The sequence below is a fragment of the Aulonocara stuartgranti genome (assembly GCF_965226115.1).
Source record: "Aulonocara stuartgranti genome assembly, chromosome: 18".
NCBI lineage: Eukaryota > Metazoa > Chordata > Actinopteri > Cichliformes > Cichlidae > Aulonocara > Aulonocara stuartgranti.
This window is the reverse complement of record NC_138954.1, coordinates 4,169,389-4,191,663: the sequence shown is the minus strand read 5'-3', so window position 1 is coordinate 4,191,663 and position 22,275 is coordinate 4,169,389. Positions and strand designations below refer to the sequence as shown.

Sequence of the window (22,275 nt, the reverse complement as noted above, 5' to 3'; positions counted from 1 at the left end):
AACTCAGATTGTGATAAATGCTAAAAAACTTTTGCATGTGGTTTGCTGCAGAAATCTTAAGACAGACAGGCAGCATATCTTAGGGACTGCATATTACCAGGACATGTGTTTAAATCCAGGTGAACTAACCTTAAAGATAAAGGTGTCAGTGCACCTGCTATCCAGCCGAAGGCAGAACTGAGCAGGTATTCTCATTCTGAGTGAGCTGGAAAATGTGACTTGCTTCCAAAACACCAGTGATTTTTTTTTTTTTAACCATATATCAAATTGTCCTTTGCATGTTGATATGTTGATTCTGATTATCATGTAATGTGATGTTTTTAAGCTCAGAAATTCTTTACAGACATTGTTAAACACAATTTTCCTGCAGATTCTGAAGTTTTTCAGTTCAATAATCTGAAAATAAAGCCGTTCAATTAAAATGACTTCCAGATGCTGTATGACTGTCCAACAAGCACTGCTCCTACCAATTCCTGATATTACCTGCAGTCACAATTTTCTTTTTTTCCTTTTTCTTTCCAGAGACTCACAACCTGCCCAAGCAGCCTCCCCTGGCCCAGGCCGTGGGTCAGGCCGCCCAATGCCTCGCCATGATGGCACGAACTGGCAGCGGCTCCTGCGCCTTTGCCTCTGTGGACGATTACCTACACTAGCCCCGTGCGCACGCAGACACACACACACACACACACACACACACACACACACACACACACACACACACACTCTCCAAGGGCCTGTCCAGAAATCCTTCTTTCCAACTCCTCAGTCAGTGTAGTCCTATTAGCCGAGGAGGCATTCCTCTGCACGCCGTCATAGAACGTCAACCATCTCACTCGCTTCTGGTTCTGCTTTTGCTGAACGCCGCTGAGGGTCAGAAGACATTTCTGGGCAGATCCTTAGAGTGACACCACCTCCTTTTCCATCATAAATATGAAATTACACCTCCACCTTCGGTTGGCTCCCCATGCATCTGCCTCCATCTAACTGACAGTAGCTGACTTTAAAAAATAATCGGGGGGGGGGGGCTGAACTCATGTGGACGCGCCACAGTCCCCGCATTCCTGGGGGAGGAATCAAACCGGGGGTGGACAGACTGCTAAAAAATATCTCTGGTCAAACATAAATGGGGAGGGGAGGGGTGGCGGGGGGGCAACAATAAGAAAACAGACGAGTGGCCGCCATGGTTGACCCACCATTAACGTGGTCCCTGTAAACCTGGGGCTTACCAGGCAAACACACACAGAAAACACACACAAATAAACACGGAGGCAAGCTGATGCTGATGCTGGGATTGAAAAGTCCACCTCACCGAGGCTTGCTCAAACTCCGGCCAATGCGAACCTTATGGCCTACCCCCCCCTCCGTAAATCTTCACCCTCTCTGCACCGCCTCCCTCCTGCTACCTTCCACTGACTTCAGGACATCGGCGAAGATATGTGTGACGTACGTGGACTCGGGACTTCAGAGAAGCGAGAGAGAATCTACAGTCTCGACTCAGCGTTCCCTATTTTTAATCTTTTGTTTAGTTTTTGTTTTTCTTCGGCGAAGTGGGCAGACGTGGGGGGGGGGTTACCTGGCTCTTGTTTTGTTTAGTTTTTCCAGGTTTACAAGGCATGGTGCAGATGACGATGATTATTCTTATTATTATTCTAATTATCAATATATTAATTATTGTTACTTGCATTCACAGTATATTTGTTGAGCGCCAGCGAGAGCAAGTTCCTCCAACTTATTATAATAAAGGTCCCGATTCTACCGATTACCAGTGACGAGCGTGTGTACATGTTAACGTTTAAATATGAATTTAACAAAATAAAATTATATCAATAGAGCGACATATTTAGTTATAGAAATCACAGAAAAAAAACAAAACAGTCCTTTAATGCTTTGTACTGACACCAGTGACCCCTGAAGTGTTCTGGTTGTTCCCAGTTTGTAATATTTTCCTCTTTGGTTGAATCCAGGGTTCCTACACAGGTGAAAGTTGACACAAATTCCAGGCCTGGAAAATTCTGGAAAAAAACAAGTTTTTAGTTCTAAGAACTTGGCTGCAGATTTTACATGTTGTCCATGAAGTCACTACAGCCGAGCTGAGAGCGTCTTCAGACACTTCTGCTGGATTTTCTATGATGACTGCGCTGTGTAGGAGCCCTGCTTTGACCTCTGACTGCATTTTATCTGTTACCCTCCCTCCCTCCTTGGTAAACCCTCAGCCACACAAAAGATTTGTCCCAAACATTGTTAATATTTATTTTTGTATCTCTCTATGCTAATCTTTAACCCCCAACAAACTCAGGAGCCAAAATACCCTCTTGTTCATCATTCTTGGTTTAGAAGCAGCTGATTGGCCCCTGTGCCTCTATTGAATGCTGACTCGACTTTTGGTCATTTAAATCAGATGAGAAAAACTGAGCTGGTGTGAAATCGGCCTCTGAGGTAGCTCAGCCATTTAAGCCATTTAAAGTCAAACTTAAATTTCCTGTCTCCTAAAAGAACAAGACAAAAAAACAGAACAAAAAACTGTGTTTTTGTTTTTTTTCCTTGAGTACGTCATAAAGTCAAGACCCCGCCCTTAAAAAAAAAAAAAAAAAAAAAAAAAGAAGAAGAAGAAAATCCTTCGATTTAAATGTGGCTGACCTCTACTTCAGGGACTTCTTCCCGTGCACCTTTCGACTGCGTTCAGTGTTGCCGCTTCTGTTACATCACTCTGTTGTGCTCTGCATTGTTGATCCCAGATCCCAAACGTCCGGTTCCATCATTCTGACCCCACTTTTATGCTGAAGACCACTGATAATGAGAGCCAAGTCTCTCAGGTTACAGCTCGTGAGAACAAACGGCAGTTTTCAGTGCAGGAGTCCACAGGGTCCACGCACAAAGCCGTGTTCGTGATCACACTGAATGGATGAACAATGTAAATTGATCCCTCGGAGTGAGACTGTAATGCCTGAGGCAGAACATTTGTATAATTGAAGTGAAATTGTGTGGCATGTGTGCCATCATTCAGCAGCTGGTCGTAGAGTAAATTAGTCAGATTTGATGCCCTGCAACTTCTTACATGTATCAGAAATGTCAGAACAGGACTTCCAACTGATCTGTGTTTCAGGTAACCCTGCAAATGATCCACAGGTGCACAACATAATGACCTTGGATCAGCTACATTTAAATCGGTGATGGTTTTTGTTTTTTATGGCAGAGCCTCAGAACTTATATATATTTATATATATGCATTAATCTGTATCTTTACCTGAAGATGACCTTATTCATGACCATCTCCAGTCCTCATCCTGTGTTAACTTGGCTCCAACTGTCTTTAATCAAACCAGTACCGTCATCAGTGGGTGCCAAAACCTCACCCCTCTCTTTGTATTAATGGAGAGGCTGTTAGTTCAGCTTAAACCATAGAAACAGTAAATACTTTTAACTTGGATAGCAGAAATCTAAATTCTTTTATTTTTCCTAATGATTACCACCAAATTGCCCCCAGAGCTCTTTTTTTTTTTTGTACTCAGCAAAATGCTACCAGGGAGTAAATCTATCCAGTTTTTATTTCTGAACTTCCTGAAAATGCATACAGGTGTTCATTTTTACCCATCACCCCTCAGAGGAGAGCTTTCGTGACCTTGCGGGTTTGTTTTATTAACAGAATAGGGGTTTTTTTGTTTGTTTTTGGCCTCTTAGTCTGTAAAGATGTAAAAAGAAAAAAGACTTTAAGAAGAAAAAAATCCAGAATTGTCACCTGCACTGTGGCTTCCACGTTAAACCAAAATGTATCGCAGCTGTGTTTTTTAGGCCTGTGTTCATGCTCGCCACTCGCAGAGAAACAGGAAGGCCGAGGCTTTCGCTTGACACAACATCCATCTTTTCCTCTAGCCCCTGGCCCTCACATCCACCCAGGAATCCAGAGTTGGTATTTTTCCTCACGGTGGAACCAAGCTTTCTGTACTTTGGTTTGTTTTTCTTTGTTTTCTTTTTTTTTGTTTGTTTGTTTCTTTGGATCGCAAGCAGTCACGGCATCGTTTAGAAAACTTCTTAGACAAAGTGTCTGTTGTCTCTTTCTGAGTAAGGTCTGAAACCTATGCATGCCATAGTAAAGTGGTGGTAAGATCAAGTTAGATGTCTCTTATTTTATTCTTTTTGTTTCTCCTTCTTTTAGCCAGTTCACGGTGTATAAGGAAGATGTCAACCAGTAAGTTGTCCACTGCTGACTGTGTGTCCATTTGGAGAAAAAAAATGTGCAATTTGTGTGAGGGTGAAAAGATTTATATTAAAAATGACAAATGATGATAGCACGTGTGTGGATGCTGCATGACACCTGAAGCAGAAGTTTAAATCGAGTTCAGTTTAATTCAAAATGACGTGTTCAAAGATTCTTCTTTAACTCTGGGGTTTCTTGCACTTTTACAATAACTGAAACAAAATTCAGTGAATGAAGCCCAATGACCAGCCTATACCATATTAGTAGAACTGACGACTGTGGGAAGGAAGAACCACCTTTGATCAGACTTGGGGAGGGCCAGCTATCTACCAGCCCACTGGTAGGGGAGGTGAGGGAGAAATTGAAGGCATAGAGAGGAAAAAAAAAATATTTAAGAGGGAGAGAAAATAAAGGCATATAAACTCATGGGGAGTGAATACAGGTGAGTGGAGACTGCTCAGTGCATCATGAAAAGTCCCCCAGCAGCATGGAAGGTGCAGGGTTGCCTGACACTTTGAAGGCTAATCTTAAAATAGGGCTTTGCTCTCCCAAACTGGGAGCTGGTTCTACAGGAACAAGATACTTCATCTCATTCAGTCTGAGAGCAAAGTGCTCTGACAGGATGTGACACTACGAGAGCTTTAATGACAGATCCCAACTTTTCAAGCCTTTGTATCTGAGAAGGATTCAGTGCTTTGGACTGAAAATAGTAAAAAATATAACAAAAGCTGTGTATGTACATATTTCATGATAAACTACCCATAAATATGTATATTCACAGTAAAATGTCCATAGATTGGCCCTATAGTTCAACTTTTATTTTTGTCTTCTAAATATTGTCATTTCATATTTCAACTCAGGATTATTTGAGTGCTATTTTTCTCTTATGTCTGAAGTAAGTTTAATTACCAAAGATGCTGTGCTGATACTCAACCACGTCATCTTTTGCATTTTTGTTTTTGAATGCAAACGAACACCTGATGAAAGCATCAGGGTTTTTATCTCAAAAATATGAAATAGAAAACAATCAGCATTTATTCATACAGAATTTTTACAGAAAAAAAAAGAGGAAACATCTGATTTTTAGCCTTTCAGGTATGAAAACACCTTTAACACAAGCGACTGCAGAAAAACACGAAACACAAGAACTTCACATTAAAGCCTTACAAACTTGGAGACGCAGTAATAAAACCTTTGCTTCTTGGTAAAGCCGTGATGAAGAACCTGTTGAAGGACTTTAGTTTGGTAGGATCTCAGTCTTTTGAGTCTCTGTGACAAGTTCAGAGTCTGTATACTGTCCCATCCTGAAGCTTCAACAGTGCTGCCACCCCCTCCTCAGTGATGCTGACTGTTTTGAGTCCTTATAAACAGCCGTGGGGAGAAGTGTGCTCACAGGCTGCTTGCTTACGTCCCATCAACAGGAGGGAAGCTGCTGTTTGTGGAGCCACCTCTTCTTCAGCTTCTCTGCTTTGGCTTTCTCCTTAGAGGCTGAAAGATCAGACCAATAAGTTGTTTTTTTTAAAAATGTGACTTATGTCCCCACAGCTTTCCAACTCAAACACCCTTTAGAAAGACATCGAGAGTAAATATGCCAGTCTGAAGACTGAAAATTGGGAGTGTCGTCGCGGTCTCTGCAACAGGACGCCCGGGAGAGCGAGCGCCTCTCAGTGAGACGGGACATCATTGTAGCAAAGCTCAAATTGAGACAGATCATCGTCTTTACAGACTACTGCCACAGAGTGTAGCTTGCAGGTGTTTATTTTAAATCAATAACACAAAGTATTAAGACCAAAGAACAAAAAACATGGCGGTAAAATCTCTCCTGAAAAGCCTCAGGGGCAGAAAACCTGGTGAGTGGTGACAACAACATTAATAAATATCATGGCATAAATCTGACCTGTGTGGCAATAACCGCAAAATTCTGTAAAAGATTTAAAGAGATCAAACCAATGACAGTTAAACAATGTGCAGGTGTGCACAATCCAGGTGTGCAAAGCCTGCAGAGACTCGACCATATCTTTACTCGTCTCACACAAAGACTTCTATAACAAACAGGTTTTACCGTAACTTCTCGATGAACCCATCTGTAACTGTGACCTCAAACTTTTCATGCCTTTGACCCCATTTTACAGATAAAGCTGAAATCACTGTGTACTTGGCTGTAATTGGGGTGACCACAGATCTAAATTAAAGTATTACCACTTTGCGGCCATCTCTGCAACACCTAATTCCCTGGTCATTTATTCTCTAGAAATTATACTTCTATCTACACGCAGTTTCATAGTAGAAAGCAAAAAAACCATCCACCTTTACTACGATAAGTAAACCTGCCCGCCTCCACCACACAGCTGAGGCCACCGTAAACCTCACCTGTACATGTCCAGCATCAACATCACTGGCTCATATTTCCACCATCTTTAGAGCTTCAGACTTTTCTGGGATTTGTATTCAGGCCCCACCATCTCTTTTATAACAAACTGTGCAGAAAGTAATCAGTTAAGAAAAAAAAGTCTTCTTTTTTTTCCTTTTTAAGCTTCTTATCTTTGGACGACACATTGCACCAACTGGACTGTAAAAGCTGAAGTAAACTTCCTCTGGTCATCAATCTCAGGCTTGTTCTGAACGTACCCCAGTCTTTCTTGACAAACTGCACTGCCGCACTTTTATTCCACCCCTTCTTGTTCTGGAGGGACAGCATCTCATTATCTGAAAGCAGAAGGACATTAAGATTAAAAACACTGAGCAGAACGCCGGTCTGAAAGTCTGAAGACTGAAAGCTGTGAATGTCGTCGCGGTCTCTGCAGCAGGACGCCCGGGAGAGCGAGCGCCTCTCAGTGAGACGGGACGTCATTGTAGCAAAGCTCAAATTGAGACAGATCCTCGTCTTTACAGACTACTGCCACAGAGTGTAGCTTGCAGATGTTTGCTTCATTTTACATCAGCAACACAGAAGCTGTGTTCACTCAGTATTAAGACCAAAGAACAACAAACAAGGTGATAAAATCTCTGCAGAAATGCATCTCCCTGTATCATGGAGTAGAAAACCTGACAAAAAATTAAGTATGGCGGCGCCACCAGCTTACTTGTGGTCCTGCAGGTTCCTGGTCCGTACAGTCTGGACCGGATGAACTCCTCGGCCACCTGCTGTTGGAAGGACGCCAGCGTTCGCTCCTTCACCGTCGTCACTGTGTACTTCCCCTTCAGACTGACAAACAACACGAGTACAATAAAAGGACGGAAAGAAGAATGCGTGTTTGATCAGCTTCACTTTAGTGAATAATGATCGTCTCACATATATCAGGATCAGTTTGAGACTTCTTCAGTAGCACCAGCATGCACTTTCATTGGATCCAAAAGGCTGAGAATTAAAACAAGTCTCTGCACACAGAGTCCAACTAATATCCTAAATTTAAAGTGCCCAATGAGGTGAGAACAATGAAAGTATCACATTTCTGTATCATTATTTTATTGAGAGGTTTTCAGCATCTTCACTTCCTCTCTGAAATGTCACTGAGTGGATTCTGATCAGTGGGTCCAGCAGTCAGTGAAGTGCTTGGTAACAACAGATTTTGTCTAATCGTGGTGGGTGAGGAGCTGCAAACTGGCTTTCATCAGTGAATCAAAGTTTGTCTACCAATATTTTATCTGCAGAGATGTTCCCAAAACAATCAGTGGGTCTCTCCTGCTAATGAACTCCAGCTCCACCATCATGAACCATCGCTGGAGGAGAAACTCATGAGGACAGGCTGGAGCAAAGTCTTCATTAAATTAGACTGAAAAATATTAGTTTGAGACACTTCCTGTCTTCAAATACATCATTTTCTCTTGTTTCTATTGGTGCCTGGTAATGTGTAACAGCAACAAGGTATTTGCTGACCACACTAAATAATAAAGAATCTGGCAAGTCCACCCAAGTAAAGTGTCTCTCTTAAACTCTGAAATAAAATGGTTTAAAAACATTGACATACTTCCGGGCATTTGCCAATTTCCCACTCCTTTTCTTTTTCTTCTTCTTTCCATCTCCCCCCTCTTTTTCTGGCTTTTCCTCCTGTTCACCTGGGTGAGGACAGGTTGATTTAGCTGAAGTCACAGATCTGAAGTTCAATCTGCTGCTCTACAAATCAGTGCCCAGTCCTTCCACAGCATCAGCTAAATGGTTAAAGATGTATTAAGAAAGCTTCTTTACCTTCATCTTCAGACTGTTTCTGCTTCCTGGAGAAAAGAAAAACAAACAAATGTTGTGAGCACTGAGTGAGTTGATGGAGACGATGTGTTAAATCCAAGAATTAGACGGGTAAACTTACTTTGAGGAAGCTGAGTCGATTTCCTCCAACACGTCAGCCGATAAGAGTTTTCTTTTCTGTGGAGAAAACAGTCTGTGAAACTGCAGGTTCACACATCTTTTAGTTTTTCTACGGCATTAGGTCACACTGAAAGGCAAAAAGAGAGAACTGTTTTTTGTCACTTTGCATTTTGAGCTAAAGTGAAAAATGTCAAGAATGGGACTGGAACAAAACACTGACATCCTCCTCCAGAATCAATCAAACCAGGCGTGCTACTTCCTGCCTCTTTACTGTAAAGCTAAGCAAAGTTAACCACCCTGCAGTGAAGAAGACTCACAGGCAGAGGGATTAAAAACAATAATGAAGAAAAATAAATAAAACTCTCCTCCCCATCATTTCCTTAATGTTGCTTTAATACACCTCAAACAGCACAGCGGTGTCTCCTTCTGAAATGAACACCCTCTGAACTCTTTTCAGATAGAAGTAAAATAAAAGAAAGCACTGATGTGTGATTGGGTTGAGCCTGGATCCTGAACTATGAAGCAACTTCAGCATACTCAGGCTCTCCTGATCTGGCTTCACTTAAACTAAAATCAATAGTCAGACTGTAATGGGAGTTAAACAGGTTCTGCACTTTCTGAATCTGTTAGTCCGCTTGTGTTAGGGTGATGTAAATTTCATCTTTAGACTTTAAAAAAATACTTTAGCTCATATTAGTGTCAATGCAGTGAGCTCTGAGGATTGGTGACACCATTTTCTAGGCGATCCATTGTTCAGCAGGCAGTAGTTTTGAACTTGTCCATATGTTTTCTCAGGAGCAGGTTATGACTTCATGAGAAGTTACCATGGTTATGCACCCTGGTAAGAAGGTAAATGCATTTGTAAAACTTAAAACTCAGGGTTAGACAGGGTCCAGGCCTCTGAAAGTATTTGAAACCATTTAAAATGACACACACTGACCTTCTGTTCTTGGAAGAGCGCCTGTCTCTTCCTCCTCTTCTCTTTTAGCAGCTGCTTTTCCCTGCAAACAGAGGAGCATTTCATCAGGTTTATGGATAACAATGACACAAACACACAACTGTACAGCTTCTGCTGATAATGTAATAACACTTATGGGGAATTTTTGCTGGTGGCGATCAAGCGTAAGCCATTCTCAGGGGACTGCTAATAATCAAATCAAATCACTTTTTATTGTCACATCACATGTGCAGGCACACTGGCACAGCACATGCGAGTGAAATTCTTGTGTGCGAGCCCCACAAGCAACAGAGATGTGCAAACACAACAACACAAACGAGCAAAATACAAGAATGGCCAACCTGAAACTAATAAATATATGTACAATATATAATAGTGTATGCATTTCTGGATGTGTATACTAAATATTTTCCTACGTGTGTGTGTGTGTGTGTGTGTGTGTGTGTGTATACACATTTTTACAAATTAAATAGTTTATAAAAAAAAAAAATATATATATAATAATAATAATAATAATAATAATAAAAATATATAAAATATACAGAGTTGAATATGTGCAAAACAAGTGGCATTTATATACAGTGTGGAGTGCATAATGTTGGTCCCTCATGTATGAAAATACTGCAAAAACCGGCAAACGCCTCAGGATAATTTACTGATCCGTTTGTGGCCCTGCTGAGGTCACCCTTAAATCTGACTAGACGTGAAGTTTATGACAGAACTGTTACAAATGTGGCTAATAAAAAGGCCTCTGAGTGTGCAGTCCATATCGGGTTTATTTTTTGACGCTTGAAAAGTTTCTCTTTTAGACATTAGCCCAACTAAACTTCGTCAAACAATTCAAAGATCCAGACCAATTTGATGACACAGAGCTGTGCGTCTGAGAGTACACAACAGCTAAAAAAATACACACGTTGTGAACATGAATTTTGTTAAATTTCGTGCTGCCGATTTGATATACGCCTACGTAAAAATTACGTAATGTATCTGTAGTGTTCACTGGAATAGAGACATCTGAATGCAAAGTTTTTTGAATGGAGTTTGGCCCAACCGTCCCAGCACAGGTTAGCTAGCGGTTAGCTACCTTCTAGCGGTATCCAGCGCCTGTTTCATGCTCCGCAGAGCCGCAGCTTTGGAGTCTTCAAAGGTCACCTCCTCTGGAGCTTCATCGTCGCTAGACTCCAGCGACAAGGTGAAACTCTCTGCGGGCTTTTCGATGCCCGCCGTCTTTGACGACGAGCTGGCTTTCCCACGTTGTTTCTTCGCCATGTTGTCCAGCGTTGTGAGACGTCATCAGGCCACGCCGCACACAACGTGACGCAAAAAGAATGAACCCGACTGATCGACCAACCAATGACTGCAGCCCAACAAACAAACCGTTTTAGATAGATCTAAATGAGCGAATGATAGGATTATCTAATTCTAGAAAGTTTTCCCATTTTATATTTGTATTAATTTAATATTTATTTAATAAGTTGTTTGTTGTTTTTGCAGAATATATTTCACCATCCATACAATTATGCCAACATTTCAATATCTCGAAATGTCTAGTTAGTTACTTCTGAGTAAGTCAAACTTTTGAGATAGAATATCATCTATATTACAGTTAACGTTTAACAATTTAGGTGTTTGTAACTGTAAAGTTTGTTGTAGGTAGTATTTTCCAACAGATTTTTATTCATTTATTTTAAATTTAAGGCCAGTCTCTCAAAATTGTGACTTTTTAACTTAAATTTTCGACTTAAGAATCTTGAAATCAACTTATTCAGAAGTTTCAGTCACTAAAATTTTCAGATAATAAGTCGAAATTTCTATTTAAATCTGAATTTTATTTTATTTTATTTTTTTGTTTCAGTGGCGGAAACAAGTGTCTATATTTTCCTCATTATGTGCTTGTTTTGTAATATCTGGAGGAAAATGTTAACTACCTGTGCTTTAATTTTGAAAGATAAAACCGGAAAACCATCTCCTCTTTATTCTAGGGATCTGCCGGGCTGTTAGTAGTGAACGGGACTCGGGCACAATGCACCGACTTCTGCTCGTGTTTGTGGCCGCTGCTGGGGCCTCTGTCTTCGTCCTCCCGCGGATGGATGCGTCCCCGGCGGTCGGGCCCTGCGTCGCCCCGCTGCAGTGGGAGGGAAGGTGGGTTGTGTACGACCACAGCACCGGAAGGAACAGCCGAGCCGCCGTCTCGTACGACGCCCTGAACCAGAGGATCCGAGTCCTGCAGCAGCACAAGAAGCACACCCCGTGTCAGAGGTAAGACCAGTAAATAAACACAAAGTAAACATGTTGTTTACAGACTGCGTTTTATTACTGCACACAGTCAGTGTGAAGAGTTACAACAAAACAAGCTGCAGCTGTAAATCTGCGCTTAATAATCTCCAAATCATCTATATAAGCATCACTCCATTTATCATTAATAATCATTAATAAAGCTGATTTATAATGGATTTGGTCCCAGCTTTAAGCTCTTCTTTTCTGTAAGATCGGCTTTGTTTTATAGTTTATATGTATTTTTATTCACAAAACCAACCCATAATTTACACCCATAGTTATTTATACTGCAAACACTACAAAAAGTAATAATAGTAGTAGTAATAATGATTATAAAGGTCATATTCGATTAATGGATAAATTATTTTCCCATGCGTTACACATCAGTGCTAAAGATCAGATTAAAAAACACATCAGAGACTGACTTATAACTGTACTATTAATCTATAAAACAATGTTTTGTTTAGTTTTTTGCATTTTTGTGTTCTAAAAAGGGTCATAAACAGTCTGTTTGAACACTTCTCAGCCTGGACTAAAGTCTGGAGTTGTGAAATGTTCCCTGGCTGGTAAACGAGGCCACAGAGCGACTTTGGAGTGTTTGGTTTGGGCACAGAGGACTATCCTGCCAAAAGTAACCATCTTCAGACTTTAGAAGACAGAGACACTATCAAACTCTTGGACAGTTTTCTTGCTGCCGAAATAGATGCCCTATAGTTTCTGTGCATAAGAAATGGAAGTAGGAGCCACGATGTTGCCCACTGGTTTTGGATTCTGCGATTTGAATGTTGAATGTTTTATGTTTTGGCCACTGCTCAGGTGGTTTGCTTCAACTGGATGTGACCATGTTTGGATGAGAGCATGCAGTGTTATCACACAGATCCAGCAAGTAACAGACTAATAAAATATTAGACTTTACCAAAACTGAAGCACAAACTTCTTAAACACCAGGATATACGATTTGTTAGATAATTTATTAAAAATGCTCCAAAAGGCACCAACAGGACAAACACAGTGGAGCGCTCCGGTTCTTTCACTGGATTTACTGGAGCTGAGGCCAAACATAGAAATGATTAAAACACATTCCAGTTAAATCAGCCTCTGTAGAGTTCTCATCAAGGGGAAAACTATCCATAGACACCAAAAATGGGTTTGTAGCAGGCTGTAAACATGATTAGTTCTACTGTAAAATCGGTCATTTGAACCTGGGAGTCTGTGCAGAATGACTCAGCTGTGGAGCCGGACTCTAGTGGACATTAGGGGAACTACAATTTCTGATATCTTGAGATTGGCTTTTAGCTCCGTAGGTTGATGCTTGGTGGTGAGACTTTTTTTCACAGTTCAAAACTATGAGTCAAGCAATATCTATTTGATCTTTTTTTTTCCACTGTTTGTGTTTATACACCGCTCTCTGTGTCTTTTGTCCTCTGCACAGTCCCATCCAAAAACTTCTTTAACCTCTTTGTTTCAGGTTTTTTGAGTACATCTACTTGTATCAGAGCATGGTGATGTTCCAGATTGACCAGAAGACGAAGGAATGCTCAAAGATCGCTCTGACTGAAGCCTGGGATCCCTTCGACGTCCCTGATAACTCCACCTTTGAGGATCAATACTTCATCGGCGGCCCTGGGGACAGCATTGAGGTTCAGGAGTGGTCAGATAGGAAGCCGGCACGCAAACGTAAGTCTGAGATTTTTATGCTTTCAAACAGGCCATAGTGAGTGCTGAAGAGTTAGGTCAGTGTTAGCGTAAATTCAGCACGTCCTGCAGCTGCTTTATAATAACAATAAGCCCTTTCACTGTGGTTTTATTGAATTATGAGAGTGGCTGTAGCTTCTAAATGACTTCTTTTCCACGAAAAAGAGTAATTCTACATTTTACATGCATCCTTTCGTGAACTACCCCACACTAATATACAGTACTGTGCAGTACTGTTCCTTTATATTTATCTAGGAAAATGTAATAAACAGTATATAGGTGTATAAGGAGTTGAAAGGATGGCTTGACAGTCAATATGTGGTGTGACCACCTTTATTCTTCAACACAGCCTGAACTCTCTGAACTCTCTTAGGCAACTTTCTTGTAATTTATTAAATAATCTTCAGCAAAAGTTCTCCAGACGTCTTGAAGGACATTCAAAGCTTTTCTGTGGATGTTGGCTGCTTTTTGTTCCATTCTCTGTCACATTGCTTTAATAATATTAAGGTTCAGGCTCTGTGGAGGCCAGTCCATGACTGAAAGTGTTTTTTTTTCTATCCAAATATGCTTTTATTGGCAGTGTGTTTCATCACTGTCATGCTGAAAAGAAAGCCGTTCCCAGTCAGATTCTTCCTACATCCAAAATCTGACTGCACTTTTCTTGGTACAGTTTTAGATTAGGCACTGGAGCCATGGTGGTGGAGATGAGGTAAGAGTGGTTGATCCAAAATTTGGGAAGATTGTTTTTATTGGTTTGAGAGGGGTTACTACAAGACATTCTCCAATGATTTGCCAATACAGCCACAACTCCCACTACCCACTGTGAGAAAACTTTTGGTTTTTGTGTGCTGCTTCTGAAAAGGCACCGAGGCAGAGCTGGCACCTCATCTGAAATCTGCTATTTCAGTAACTTGTCCTCGTCTCTCCACCAGATGAGACCTGGGTGGGCGTTTACACCATGAAGGACTGCTACCCAGTGCAGGAGACCTACACGAGGAACAGCAGTGTCACCACCTCCACCCGCTTCTTCAGCCTGGAGCTGGGAATCAGCGACCCCAACGTTTTCACCCCACCGAGCACATGCCAGTCAGCCCGGCCTGAGAGGATGGTCGACCTCGAGTGCTGAGACCTCATCAGATCTCACCTTTGACCTTAAAAGCTAAACTGCAGTTTAAGTCTGAAACCGCTTCCCTGTTTAGTCATTCACTATTGAAGTATACTGACATTTTGTTTGAGGTAAAATTACAACTGTACTTTAGTCTGAAACCAGTGCCACAGTTTCAAAATTCTCTACTACAAGAGTAGCACTTACAGTAAAATAACTCATTCTGCATATGCCCTGTCAGTTAAATACTACTAATATATAACTACTACAGTTCAGCGCTTCCCAAACTATGGAATCAGGACCCTCGAAAAGGTCAGAAGATGAGATCTGAATGGTTTTAAGATGATTCATGGGAAAGACAAATCGTTACTATTTTGTAACCTGCTTTTATTTTGTGACTTGTATCTTTAAATTTCACTACGACATTTGGGATACTTGTATGAAGCATGATGTGTAAAGACTCAAAGCTAAAACTGTCAGATATCACTGGAATAAAACGATTATTTTCCTCTGAAATGTTGTGAAGTTGAAGTATAAAGTAGTATGAATTAAAATACTCCGTACAATTACCATAAAACTGGATAAACACTTTATGAATGCAGTAGCTTTCTATAACTGTCAGACACTTTAAGTAAACATTATTTTTTTGTGTGTCCTCACTTAGAGCCTGATGGTACTTTTGGCTATAAAATCCATCACATGACATCATTCAATTACGTTCAGTTAACTCTGTGCTCGAAAGGGACTTTAAGAGTTTTGATCTCATTATTACAATTATGGGTAAACCATCATTTCCAGACTGCCAGCTTTGAGTTAATTTCCGTATGATTCTTCTTTTGCCATTTAAATTTATCCCCCAGAACTAAACACAGTAAGAAATGTAAGCAGGTGTACGTAGATTGTTTCCCTTATTTTATAGACATTTTATTACCACAAAACCATTTGAATTTTAACATCAAAGAAAGCTGATGTCTAGTCATGGGGGAGGGGTGTGTGTGTGGGCTTTTGATGCCTCTAATCTGCCCAAAATCCAACGGCGAAGGGCGGAAGTGACGCAACTGTCAGTGCTCAGGCGTCATTTCCGTATTTCAGAGAGTTTGTCAACATTAGAGACTACCGGTGGTTAAAAATCGATCGTGCGGTATGAGGGGGAGATCAACCATCAGAGCAGACTGCAGGATATGAAGACAGCTGAGATAGAGTGACACATAACAGGTGTGTAAAACTGTGACGGTGTCAATGAGCTAACATAGCGCGCACGAGCTCAGTTTGAATGCTAACGGACTGAAATCAATGAAATAACACAAGTCCTCCTCTTGTTTTTAAATGAAGGGTTTTAGCATATAGCATCCGATAAGATACAGGGGAGAGTGACTTTACTATAAGCTGGTTTTTATACATTAAAATCAAAGAGTCGGTGACAGGAAGCTTCTGTTATCAGCACTGTGCTACCATCGGCTCTTTGTCCCTCAGCCCGCGGCCGCCTGCGGGGGCAGGTGTTCCGAAAGTGAATTTTTAAACGAGTTTTTTTTTTTGCAACATTATGTTTGGCCTGTATAAACTAATAATAAGGGGCCAAAATAGCCTCCCTCTGTCTGAACCTGCAGGCTCTCCCACACAGTGAGCAGCAAGCACAAGCTTGTGAGCATAATAACTGTATACATTCAGACAGAGCTATGATGGAGTCTTCTTTCAGACGCTGAGCGTATACAGGACAGTAACAGACATTAGAAGACTCAGCTCCTGCAAAGCTGCAAAGAAAATAAAGTCCACGTGTGCTGATTGTAAAGAGCTGTTTTTGAGACATCCAGCACTGACTGACGCAGACCAAACCAGAACCAAAGGCAGGAGCGACATTATTCTGATAAAAATCTGTAGGTTGGTCTGTTACAATAGATTATTTCCATAAGATCCACCACATCTGCCCTGCAGCTTCATTTAATACACTGATCATTGCAGTGCTCTGAACTCACCAATGCACATGTTCATGCACTGACAAAGATCACCTGTCAGTTAGCGCCTCAGGTTATATCCTGAAATAAAAACATTCTGTTAGGACAAAATAGACTGTTTCCAGCATTAAATCATGTAAATGGACTGCTCATTATACAGCACTAACATTCACAATAAACTAGGGTTTAGTATCTTGGCGTGCAGACTGGCGCAGTAAGTCAAGCCACAATATTACATCTTGTTGAGCAGACTGGTGCCCATGTTAATCTGTGACAAACGGCGGCAGTTAACATGAATGTGTTTTCTAAGTCACTAACGTGTTAAACAGCAGATAGAGTGAACGTGTCACATCCAGGTATGGCAGCCTTTGCTCACAACTGTATTTTCCTGTCATCATATTGGTAACATTTTTCTTATGTCCCACTGTTCCTCAAGACCTCCCACAACAAAATGAATTGTGAGAAAGAGGAGGGTCTGGATGACCAGGAGAGGAACAACAGCCTGGACCAAAAGGACCCAGATCCTCCTCCAATTAAAGAGGAAAAGAAGGAACTCTGCATCAGTCGAGAGGGAGAGCAGCTTGTAGTGAAGCAGGAAGCTGAAGACATCATCGTCTGGACCGGGGAAGAACAGCTCAGACTCCTGGATAACATGTGGAAACCAGAAATAAACTTACGCAGCACAGGTTTGTAAAACCAGCCAGCTAATGAGAGATATATTTCTACAGTTTGATAATCACAAACATCGAAATATTGAGATAATTTTTGCAAATTAGAATCCAAGAACTATGCAGTCACTTGCACCAGTGTCCAAAATGATCTGCCACAACTGAAGAATAAATTTCATTGGTAAATGTGAGTGACATGCTCACAAAGTAAAGACCTGCTAATAGTTAGCATTATATTTTCTCAATTGTGTGTTTTCCTGTTATGTTTCTCCTTTCAGATTTCCCACAACAGCATGACTGTAAAGAGGAGGTTCTCACAGACAAGCAGGACTTTAATCAAGAGATGAACTCAAGTATAAACAATGATGACCCTTCACAGATGAAAGAGGAACAGAAGGAACTCTGCACCAGTCAAAAGGGAGAGCATCTTGTACTGAAGCAGGAAGAAAGCAAGCATGTGGAATCAACTAGAAATGCAGAGCTGAAGAAAAGACCTCAGATAAACAGAAATAAGCGACTGTCGCGTAAATCTGAAACATGTGAAAACTCTGTAAAATGTGACATTTGTGGAAAAACCTTTTACTATAAATCCTCTTTGACAAGACATCTAAGAGTTCATAAAGGTGAGAGGCCACATTCTTGCAGCACCTGTGGGAGAGGATTTAGTCAGATGATAAACTTGAAAAGTCACATGAGAGTCCACACAGGTGAGAAGCCATATTGTTGTAGCACCTGTGGGAAAACATTTAGTTTCTCATCACCCTTCAGAAGCCACCTTAGAATTCACACAGGTGAAAAGCCACATTTGTGTGGCACCTGTGGAAAAAAATTCTACAAGAAATCAGATTTGGAAAGTCATATAAAAGTTCACTCGGATGAAAAGCCCCATTCTTGTAGCATGTGTGGTAAAAGATTCAAGCATATGATAAACTTGAAAGTTCACATGAGAATTCACACAGGTGAGAAGCCTTATTCTTGTAGGATCTGTGGGAGCAGTTTCAGAAAGAAATCATCACTGGAATGTCACGTAAGGAGTCACACAGGCGAGAAACCATTTGCTTGCAGCATCTGTGGGAAAGGATTCACCCAGACACCAAATTTAAAAATTCACATGAGAATCCATACAGGTGAGAAACCATATTTATGTAGCACATGTGGGAAAAGCTTCATTAGCTCATCAGAGTGCAAAAAACACATGAGAATCCACACGGGTGAAAAACCATATTCTTGTAACACATGTGCGAAAAAATTCACTTATAAATCAGGACTAGAAACTCACATGAAAATTCACACAGGTGAGAAGCCTCATTCTTGTAGCACCTGTGGGAAAAGCTACGCTACAATGGTATACTTGAAAATTCACATGAGAATACACACAGGTGAGAGGCCATATTGTTGTACTACATGTGGAAGAAGATTTAGTAATTTAACAGGATTCAAAAATCACATGAAAATTCACTCAGGTGAGAAGCGACATGCTTGTAGCACCTGTGGGAAAGGTTTCATTCAGCTGCAAAACCTGAAAAGGCATATGAGAACTCACACAGGTGAGAGGCCATTTTCTTGTAGCACCTGTGGGAAAGGATTTTGTGGCCTGTCCGGTTTAAAAAGACATATGACAGTACACACAGGTGAGAGGCCGTATTCTTGTAGCACCTGTGGGAAATCATTTAGAGAATTATCAACATTGAAAACTCACATGCGAATTCACACAGGTGAGAAGCCATATTCGTGTGGCACCTGCGGGAAAAGTTTCATTCAGTTGGCACAGTTGCAAAACCACCTGCGAATTCACACAGGCGAGAAGCCATATTTGTGTAGTACCTGTGGGAAAAGATTCCGTAATGTTACGAACATGAAATCTCACATGACAATTCACATGACGACTGGTTAAATGTTTCCTGTTTAAGAAATGTGTCAGTGTAGCATGTGTGTTAATAGTAGAGCGAGCAATGACAGTGCAAATCACACCTGTGGGATAAAATATGATTATCCCACAGGTATTATTCAGCTCAATACGGCATATATTTATTTTACACAATAACTAACTGTAACAATTGTTTATTCTATTAATTGTCTTATTCATATGATGCAGGGGAAACTCTGGTTTTATATTTGTCTGACTTCATATTTTTATTGTTTTAGGCTGTAGAGGTGACAAGCACAAGTTGTAGATAAACTTGTTCCACTAAACAGCTTTGTTATAGAGAAAGAAGCTTATATAAGTTTTTTTTTTTTGTCACTTGTTGCTTATTATGGCAAATATTTAATTTCTCTGTTGTTCAGAGGTTTCACTGCACAATATTAAAAGCAGGGAAGTGTCACACAGAAGACACAAATATATCATTATGAACTTGATGTTCATTTTCATTAAAATTAAACTTCAGAAGATGCTGAAGGGTTTTGAGTTTTATAAGGTTTAAATAAAGATGTGTTTTAAACTCATGGCTTTTTTCTGAGTTGTAAAGTGAAGTCCCTACAGTAATAGAGAGAAAACGCCAACAGTCACATGTCCTTCTATAAACAACAACTTGGTGTAAGTGGGAAGGAAAAACTCTTTAACTTAAAAAATTGTGGCACTACATGCAGTGGTGCCAACATTAGCCATGTTAAAATGTTACCGTTAACAGGTGGTCAGGCTGTCCGCAGGCAAAGACTCAGAGATTTGGCTCTCCATTTCACAGCAGAGTCCTTTCACATTCTTCACATATCCGTGTTGGGCAGAGTGTAGAAACAGCTGCCGAATGGCATTTGTCAAATTAGGGTTTTTTTGAGAGTTTAATTCTTTTTTTGTGAAATCCATTTTCGATTTGACGTATTTATCAATGGATTAATAAATCATTTTGAAATATTGATTTATAAATAGTCTTTATTTAAAATGTAATTATTAAATAATAAGTTACTTTTGCAATGTTTAAATAAATAAAATAATTTAAAAAATACATTTGTAACTGAATTTGCAAATGCATTTTATTGCACTAACAATTCAAAATTGCAGCATAAAATTTTTTGGGGGTGTGTGTGGCTCTTGTGGTCCTCCATAATCATGTTGCTCAACTGGGCAAACAAAATTACTTGATCAGAGATTCATCCAGGAATCATCCTGATCACAATCAACCAATAACACGAGTAATGCGACTCCATGCGACTTGAGTGTGTGTCTTTATTCTGGTCCTTGATTTTGTAAACTTTGTTTCTTTTTGTCAAAATGTTGGCCTTAGTCCCATGTTTTTCCGTTAATCAACAAGGTTTAAAGTGGCTTTAGGTTAACCAAACAGGAAAATATCCACTTTGGGGTTTTCCCATTAATCCACACAAAGAGTTGTTTTTTTCTGGTCAGTGAACTTTAACCTTCTTTCTTTATGAATAAACTGTAACACCTGGAACTTGTCTGAGTTAACATGAGCTGCAAGTTATGTTTTCTTTTACACTTGGGTTTGTTTAATATATTGTTTTTTTCCCCCGTTGTGTTGTAATTGATAATTTGTGCTTGATGAGTTGTGCAAATGTAGGCTTCATTGATCTTTCAGAGTATGGCTTGGGAGTATGTCTTCAAATCAAAATCATGATCAATGAACATTTTACCATGATTATGATTAACCTTTCATGCATGAATTATGACAACCTCAATCTGGATTTTCACTCATCTTTAGGCATGAAAAAAAGATTTTTGAACTTCATTTTTAAGTTTAAGTATACCATTAACACTGACACAAATCCAAGAAAAGAGCCTTTGAATAGCTGTCCACTGTAGTGACCACTACGCGTGAAAGCGTTAATAAATATGCTAGTAAAGCTTAGATTTTCTTTCCATATTTTGATGATAGTATTACTCTTGGTCACTGAAACAATTTTTCTCCCAGTTTCCCGTTTTCTTCTATTTGTTTGAGTCTTGAAAGGGTTTGAACTGCAGGAGGGGAGGGTTTCTGTGCGCGCACACACACACACACACACACACACACACACACACACACACACACACACACACAGTGCCTGAGATTACAATAAAGAACATCCCCTATTAGTGACGAAAAAGAGCCAACAGGAGAGAAAAAACTTGATAGTGACTTTCTGTCAGGGCAAGCAAATCAGGCAGTACGTGCCCAGTGAAATCTATGAACACATATGATCTAAAATCTGAGTGGCCACAATCTCTCTTCTTGCATCTCAAACAGCATTCTGTCATAAAGCGTCTTGCCTATTTGCAAACTTTAAATTACTGCCATCTTGTGACAGTGATCAGTTTTTCAGTTGGTCAAGTTGATCTTCGTTCAACAACTTTACTTTGACATTAAATATGGCACACAGGGCTGGTTCAATTTTTTTTTTTTTTAAAGATCACACATTAAACCATATTATTCGACACAAGTTTTAATTAGATTGTGTTGACATCTTACAATAAATGACCCACATCACAAAGAAACAGTGCGAGAGATTAAATATACAGGACAGGATAAAAATCAAGTTTAGTCTTCATTAAAATAAATATCACCACAAAATAACTAATGTTCATAAAAAAAATATGTTATGTGTTTCTTGATCTTTGTCAGTTTTTAATCTTATGTAGTGTAACCTGTTTAGTGGCTAATAAAAATATCAAACTAAAACATATTTAAAACTAGGATGAAATTAGTAGAATAATATTTTCTTTTTTTCCATCTCGGTGATGAAATAACCTTCAGAGCATATTCAAGCTGGAACTTTGTCTCCATGGCAGACTTCAAAGCACTTATAAAAGCTTCTGAAGCTGAAGAGTAAACCTGCTATTCATAAACTAAAAAAATAAATGTTACTTGTTGACTTCTGGGTAAGTCTGTGTCAAATCAACAAAGACTTCTGCTAGCCCATCTCAGATTTGCATAAAAATTTTACAGTAGAAATTTTAAACATTTATACTGATTGCCGTGAAATTTTAGTTTCATATATTGAATAGTTTTGTTTTTTTTTTGTTTTTTTAAATGGTCCAATGACCCACTTTCAGCCCTTTCCCCCCCCTACTCTACCTACCTACCATTTTGAGTCCTACTGCTTACACAACTCTGAACACTTTTATTCAAATTAGAAAAGGTTCAACAGAAACTTTTTGTTTTTATAGAAATTTAATTTGATGCTTTTTAAGAAA

General features: G+C 39.9%; 4 protein-coding genes across 4 annotated transcripts in view; 3 read left to right on the top strand and 1 right to left on the bottom strand.

Moving 5' to 3' along the window:
• The window catches only part of ranbp9 (RAN binding protein 9), a 30,532-nt gene extending 26,246 nt beyond the window's left edge, over window positions 1–4,286 (top strand). Inside the window, exon 14 of the mRNA XM_082513684.1 lies at window positions 523–4,286. Coding sequence (XP_082369810.1) covers window positions 523–653 — 131 coding nt within the window. The 3' untranslated portion in view covers window positions 654–4,286. The remainder of the gene's footprint in view (window positions 1–522) is intronic.
• Window positions 4,287–5,207: 921 nt separating this feature from the next.
• nol7 (nucleolar protein 7) lies at window positions 5,208–10,771 on the bottom strand. Its single transcript, XM_082513685.1, has 8 exons — window positions 10,541–10,771; window positions 9,439–9,499; window positions 8,500–8,555; window positions 8,382–8,407; window positions 8,164–8,251; window positions 7,279–7,400; window positions 6,824–6,901; window positions 5,208–5,683 (listed from the first exon to the last, which is right to left on the bottom strand). Exons 1-8 carry the CDS (start codon window positions 10,723–10,725, stop codon window positions 5,610–5,612), a joined length of 690 nt encoding a protein of 229 aa, XP_082369811.1. The 5' UTR covers window positions 10,726–10,771; the 3' UTR covers window positions 5,208–5,609.
• A 231-nt stretch (window positions 10,772–11,002) lies between these two features.
• epdr1 (ependymin related 1) lies at window positions 11,003–15,049 on the top strand. Its single transcript, XM_082513687.1, has 4 exons — window positions 11,003–11,021; window positions 11,439–11,715; window positions 13,202–13,410; window positions 14,361–15,049. Exons 2-4 carry the CDS (start codon window positions 11,480–11,482, stop codon window positions 14,552–14,554), a joined length of 639 nt encoding a protein of 212 aa, XP_082369813.1. The 5' UTR covers window positions 11,003–11,021; window positions 11,439–11,479; the 3' UTR covers window positions 14,555–15,049.
• Window positions 15,050–15,573: 524 nt separating this feature from the next.
• LOC309694508 (uncharacterized protein) lies at window positions 15,574–19,955 on the top strand. The gene is made up of 3 exons (XM_082514653.1): window positions 15,574–15,748; window positions 16,922–17,171; window positions 17,432–19,955. Exons 2-3 carry the CDS (start codon window positions 16,937–16,939, stop codon window positions 19,045–19,047), a joined length of 1,851 nt encoding a protein of 616 aa, XP_082370779.1. The 5' UTR covers window positions 15,574–15,748; window positions 16,922–16,936; the 3' UTR covers window positions 19,048–19,955.
• The last annotated feature ends 2,320 nt before the right edge of the window (window positions 19,956–22,275 follow it).

Bases quoted from the DNA above. Each gene is read 5' to 3' on its own strand.
- LOC309694508 (XM_082514653.1), top strand. From the start codon at position 16,937: ATGAATTGTGAGAAAGAGGAGGGTCTGGATGACCAGGAGAGGAACAAC. The intron at 17,172-17,431 runs GTTTGTAAAACC...TTCTCCTTTCAG, and splicing joins AATAAACTTACGCAGCACAG to ATTTCCCACAACAGCATGAC.
- epdr1 (XM_082513687.1), top strand. From the start codon at position 11,480: ATGCACCGACTTCTGCTCGTGTTTGTGGCCGCTGCTGGGGCCTCTGTC. The intron at 11,716-13,201 runs GTAAGACCAGTA...TCTTTGTTTCAG, and splicing joins AAGCACACCCCGTGTCAGAG to GTTTTTTGAGTACATCTACT. The intron at 13,411-14,360 runs GTAAGTCTGAGA...TCTCTCCACCAG, and splicing joins TAGGAAGCCGGCACGCAAAC to ATGAGACCTGGGTGGGCGTT.
- nol7 (XM_082513685.1), bottom strand. From the start codon at position 10,725: ATGGCGAAGAAACAACGTGGGAAAGCCAGCTCGTCGTCAAAGACGGCG. The intron at 9,500-10,540 runs GTAGCTAACCGC...CTCTGTTTGCAG, and splicing joins GCGCTGGATACCGCTAGAAG to GGAAAAGCAGCTGCTAAAAG. The intron at 8,556-9,438 runs GTCAGTGTGTGT...TTTTCTCCACAG, and splicing joins CGCTCTTCCAAGAACAGAAG to AAAAGAAAACTCTTATCGGC.